Here is a 5,908-nt window from a genome sequence, read left to right as displayed (position 1 = left end):
CATCATCAACTTTCAACTACCTTTCCCAGATTCTCATATTATGACTAGTCAAATGCCACCACTTTTTACTTTCCCAAACCCAATGATACTCAATCCCTTCTTACCCAAGAGTAAAGCAATATTTTTGTCCATCCCTAAGGCCTCTTCTCTCACCTCTGTCCACCTCAATGTTATTCCATCCAATTTATCTCTCCAGTGTTTATGTACCCCACCCCCTCCATTTTGCCCTTTGGAATTCCTTTCCTATAATTAACAAGTTTCTTTTCACTTCAGACCTTGTGCTCTTTCTCAAGGAGACCTGGCTGCCCCCTTTGTGACACTGTATCGCTGACCACTTTTTCTAATGAGTGTACTTTCTCATATGTCTCAACATATCCGTCCTAAAGGAAGAGTTGGGGTACTCTTTGCCTTTCATTATCATTTCCAAATTCTCTTTCTGTCATCATCTTTGAGCAACCTCTCCTCCTTTGAAAGTCACTACAGAAAATGATTCCCAATATAGATATTGAATATTGTTAATCTACTGACCCACAAAACATTCTTCTCCTTCCGATAATAAAGACAACAATGGCAGTAGCAATTGCAGCAACAGTCCTATTTGTGCAATTTTACAAAGCCTTTTAAACAAATATTTTCTCATTTTATACTCACTACATAGCCCTAAGAGATAGGTGCCATTATCCTGATGTTTTATAGAAGAGGTGACTTGCTTAGGGATACACAGCTATTAAGTAGCAGAGGCAGGAGAGGAAGTTACATCTTCCAGATCACAAGTCCAATGGTCTATCCAGTTTTATATAAAGGTCTCAGTATCTGCCTTGGGTTTCTTGTTGACTGTAAATCATGCTTTTATATTAAAGGTCTTCAACATATAAAGTGACATTCCCTCAAATAATTCCATGGTGAAGAATTCTGGCATGCTTTTATCTGGTCAAATTCTATTGTTCTATATTTTCCTGTGCTTATACCTAAGTACCAAATGTTAGATCTCACTTCACCATGGCCTTAAATCTTTCAGTAATTTTCTAGGTGTTTAAGCCTGCTCTGGTTTCATTTTCCTTCCTTTCCTGTCTCGATGCTTTAGTGAACCAGTTCAACTTTATGAAATCTTTTATTCTTGATTCCTTTGTTCCCCTTCTTACTATTGATTATACTTTATCAAATCACTACCCTGAATTATTCTCTTCATTCACCTTATCCAATCTAACTTATGTAGTAATCTATATAACTACTTTATATAGTAGTCTACAAAATAGATGCTCTAACTTTTTTTTTCTTTTGAAGTTTTATTTAATTAATTAATTTAGGATATTTTCCATGGTTACATGATTCATGTTCTTTCCCTCCCCTCCTGTAGCTGACACACAATTCCACTGGGTTTTACATGTGACATTGATCAAGACCTATTTCCATATTATTAATATTTGCACATGGGTGATCATTTAGAGTCTATATCCCCAATCATATCCCCATCGACCCATATGATCAAACAGTTGCTTTTCTTCTGTGTTTCTGCTCCCACAGTTCTTTCTCTGAATGTGGATAGTGTTCTTTCTCATAAGTCCCTCAGAATTGTCCTGGATCATTGCATTGTCGCTAGTAGAGAAGTCCATTACATTCGATTGTGCCACAGTCTATCAGTTTCTGTGTATGAAATTCTCTGGTTCGGCTCCTTTCACTCTGCATCAATTCCTGGAGGTTGTTGTAGTTCACATCGAATTCCTTTTAGCACAATAGTATTCCCTCACCAACATATACCACAATTTGTTCAGACATTCCCCAATTCCCTCATTTTCCAGTTTTTTGCCACCACAAAGGGTGTGGCTATAAACATATAAGTCCTTTTCCATCTGTTTTCTAACCTTGTGTGTCAACTGAAATTTCTATCTCCAAAATTACCAGCGATCTCTTTGTCACTAAATCTGGTTGACTTGTCTCAATCCTCATCTTTCTTGATCTCTGGGAAAAATTTGATACTACTGACCATCCTCTCTTCTTAAATTCTCTCTCCTCTCTATGTTTCAAAACACCACTTTCTCGGTTATCTACCTATTGTATATTTGACTATATCTTCTCAGTCTCTTTTGATGGATGACCATTTATGTCATAAATGTAGATGTAGTTCAAGTTTCTGCCATGGCAGCCTCTTCTTCTTTCTTCACATTCTTATGGTACATTCAGCAACTCCTGTGGATTTAATTTCCTTCTCAACATTATAGACTGATTAGATCTATAGATCAAGCCCAAGTGTCTCTCCTGAGTTCAGATGCCACACCATGAACTATCTATTTGATATTTAAACTGGATGTCACATAGGCATATCAAATGTAACATGTCCAAAATAATTCACCATTTTCCCTCCAAAACTTTCTTATTTGTGTGGTTGAGTACACTGCCAGCCTATTAGTCATGGAGGTCTGTAACCCTGGCATTCTTCTTAATTGCTCATTTTTACTCACTCCATCCATACAGTCTATATTACCCAATCTCGTGTCTCCCTCTATAGTATCTCCTGTATCCATCCCTTTCTCTTCACTCACACATACTAGTTCATCTCTCTTCAATTCAATTGCCTCCTAATTGTTCTCCATGCCATGAGTCTCTCCCCACTTCAATTCCTCTTTCATGTAACTACCAAAATTATTTTCCTAAAGTGGAACTCTGACCATATCTTTCCCCTATTCAATAAATATTGATAATTCTTTATTACCTTTAGGCACAAATATAAATTGCTGTTTGCATTTAAAATGCTTTACAACCTGTCCTCATTCGATCATCTATCTAGTCTTATACATTATTCCCCTTTGTGCATTCTAAATTCTAACTAAACTGACCTTCTTATGGGTGCTCATACAAAATCTCTCATTTTTGTGCCTTTACATTATCTCATTCCAAAGCTTGGAATGTTTTCTCTCCTCTTAAAATCTGTAGTTTTCTTCAAGGCTCTTTTCATAAATCATTTTCTGCCTGAAGTCTTATGGTTCCCTTGGTCAAGAGTCTCTTTTCCATAAAAATTATATTGTATCTTTAAGCATTTTCTATTTATATAATATAATGTATATTATATAATATGTGTTGTCTACTAAGGCTAGATTACAATTTCCTTGAGAGCAAGGATTCTTTCTTTTTGTCTCTGTATCCCTAGTGTATCATAGAGTGATATATATGTATGTATATATATATATATCCACAATATATACTAGATAATTATATGCTGATATATACTAAAAAATTAACTGATATCTACTAAATATATAGCAGATAATTAAAAATGCTTTTTGATTGATTGATTGAAATGTAAATTACTATTATCTAATGTAGAAGATGGAACTGAACAATGTCATAAAATGGTTATGTGTATACATTTTTATGTTCCCAGGAAAATATAAGCTTCTTGAGGCTGGGTCAGTTTCATTTTTATCTTTGTATTCCTTTAATCTAACCCAATACCTTTTATATATAGTCGTCAAGGGATGGAGCTATGCATTGTAACCATAGAATTATTTTTGGCAGTATCTATTTGATCAACTAAGGTGTTGTCAAAAGAAAGACTTTTAAAAGTAGGGTCAATTTGAAGTGATGCACAGAAGCCTTTTTTGCTTCCATTTGTGTCAGATTCTTCTCATCAATGTCAGAGCACTTTCACTGACTACACTTGTCAGTTTGTAATTTATTAAAACACTGAACTCACTTCCAAAAAGCTTTAGTCCATGATTTTCCATTAGGACAAATTGTAGGAGGAAAGCTTCATTTCAGTTTGCCTGTGTGCTGAGTCAAAGTGCTACATGAGTGAAAAAAGAAAGTCAAGTTTTAAAAAACTATGGTTGAAGTTAGTAGGTCTCGAGAACTAGGCACATATAAAATTTCATGCAAATCAACCTGAATCATCTCTGCCTTTTGCTTCTAAAACAGAAATGCGGAGAAGATACATAAAATGATGATGATGGCAATGATAATAATGATGACGGTGATGAAAAACCCTAGATTCACTTGTTTTTCCTCTTCCATAAACTGAGTAACATTCAAATGACTGTTCTATGATGCTTATAAGCTGTTTTTTGAAATCAAAAGGTCAAACCATAGAGTCCCTCTTTTTCAAAAAACAACTCTAGTTTGTTACAAACATCATTTTTCTTATTTTCAATTTTGCTAACAGATTTACTTTACAATCTATTATTCCTGATTGTAATCTAAACCTTTGTTCTATTTCCATTAGTAGGACCTAGATCAATCCTTGTTCCCCTCTACCTAATATGACTTCAAGTTGATGTACTTTGCAATACATGTATGCTCAAACCCATGTTTTGTGAGTCTCCACCGAAGTGTTCCTTTTACTAGTTATCCTGAAGACACAATTAATTCAAAGTAAAGATGCATATGATGGAATACTATTGTGATCAAAGGAATAATAAACTGGAGCAATTCCATGGGAACTGGAATGACCTCCAGGAATTGATGCAGAGTGAGAGGAGCAGAACCAGGAGAATATTGTACACAGAGACTGATACATTGTGGTACAATCAAATGTAATGGACTTCTCCATTAGTGGCAATGTAGTAACCCTGAACAACTTGGAGGAACCTATGAGAAAAACCACTATCCACAATTAGAGGAAACACTGTGGGAGTCAAAACACCAAAGAAAAATAACTGCTTGGATATGTGGGTCGAAGGGATATGGTTGGGGATATAGACTCTAAATGAACATCCTAGTGTAAACAACAACATGGAAATAGGTTCTGATCAAGGACACATGTAAAACCCAATGAAATTGTGCATTGGCTGGGGAAAGAGTGGATGGAGGGGAAGGAGGGAAATAATGTGATTATTGTAACCAAGGAATAATGTTCTAAATTGACTAAATAAACTTATTCAAATGAAAAAAAATAAAAAACAAAAAACAAACAGAAAAAAATAAATTTAATGTAATCAAAATTAAAAAAAATAAAGCTCACTTTAAAAAACAAAAAAAAAGTAAAGATGCATAAAGAGCATAGTAAGAAAAGTAGCAGAAGAACATTCTCCTATAAATCTGTGGCACACTTGCCTACGGAAACACATAATGTTAGAAAGAAAAGTCAGGAGCCCAGTGGCAGGAGGAGCATCAAGGCCCAGAATCCCTGCTTGAAAAGAAGGGTTCCCAGACATGGCCCTTTCCCTGGGACCCTAGATCCAAGTCGCTTGCGCTGGTGCTCACCTGTGTCTGAGGATAAGGACCTAGCTGATCCCCACTAGCAGCCAAAATGCCCAAGAGGAAGGTCAACTCTGCAGAAGGGGAAGTAAGGGAGGAGCCCAAGAGGAGGTCGGCAAGATTGTCAGCTAAAACAGTCCTTGCAAAGGTTGAACCTAAGATCCAAAAGACAACTGGGAAGGATAAATCAGAAGAAAAAAAGTTCACACAAAAGGAAAAGAAAGGAGCAAAAGGAAAACAAGCCGAAGTGACTAACCAAGAAGAGAATAAAGAAGACTTATCCATAGAAAATGGAGAAACTAAAAATGAAGAGGGCCCAGTCTCTGACTCAGCAGGAGAGAAAGAAACCAAATCTGAATAACATTTCATACCAAGTCTTTTGACAGTTGTCCCTGTCATCTCCCTTCTTGTACAATTCAGAGGAATATTTTTATCAACTATTTTGTAAATGCCAGTTTTTTTAGTAGCTCTAGAAACACATTTTAAAGGAGGCAATCCCACCTCATCACATTAATTTTTAATACATTTAGATAAATGTAAGCCAATCTAAAGTGACTTTATTTAGAATCCAATTTAAAGAGGTAAAATCACATACTGGTTGTTGGTTTGGTATTTTGTTTTAATATGGCCAGAAATTAATAGAATGTTCATTTGTGTTCACTGTCTTATGCATAGGCTTAACATTCTATACGCAGTTTTTACATCATTAAATGAAGCA

The 5,908-nt window shown here is 35.6% G+C and overlaps 1 protein-coding gene across 1 annotated transcript; it reads left to right on the top strand.

Moving 5' to 3' along the window:
* The first annotated feature begins 5,242 nt into the window (after positions 1–5,242).
* LOC100014694 (non-histone chromosomal protein HMG-14-like) lies at positions 5,243–5,551 on the top strand. Its single transcript, XM_056808414.1, has one exon. It carries the CDS (start codon positions 5,243–5,245, stop codon positions 5,549–5,551), a length of 309 nt encoding a protein of 102 aa, XP_056664392.1.
* Positions 5,552–5,908: the final 357 nt, after the last annotated feature.

This window comes from Monodelphis domestica, chromosome 8, assembly GCF_027887165.1.
Source record: "Monodelphis domestica isolate mMonDom1 chromosome 8, mMonDom1.pri, whole genome shotgun sequence".
NCBI classification, from domain to species: domain Eukaryota; kingdom Metazoa; phylum Chordata; class Mammalia; order Didelphimorphia; family Didelphidae; genus Monodelphis; species Monodelphis domestica.
This window is presented reverse-complemented; position numbering and strand designations above follow the sequence as displayed.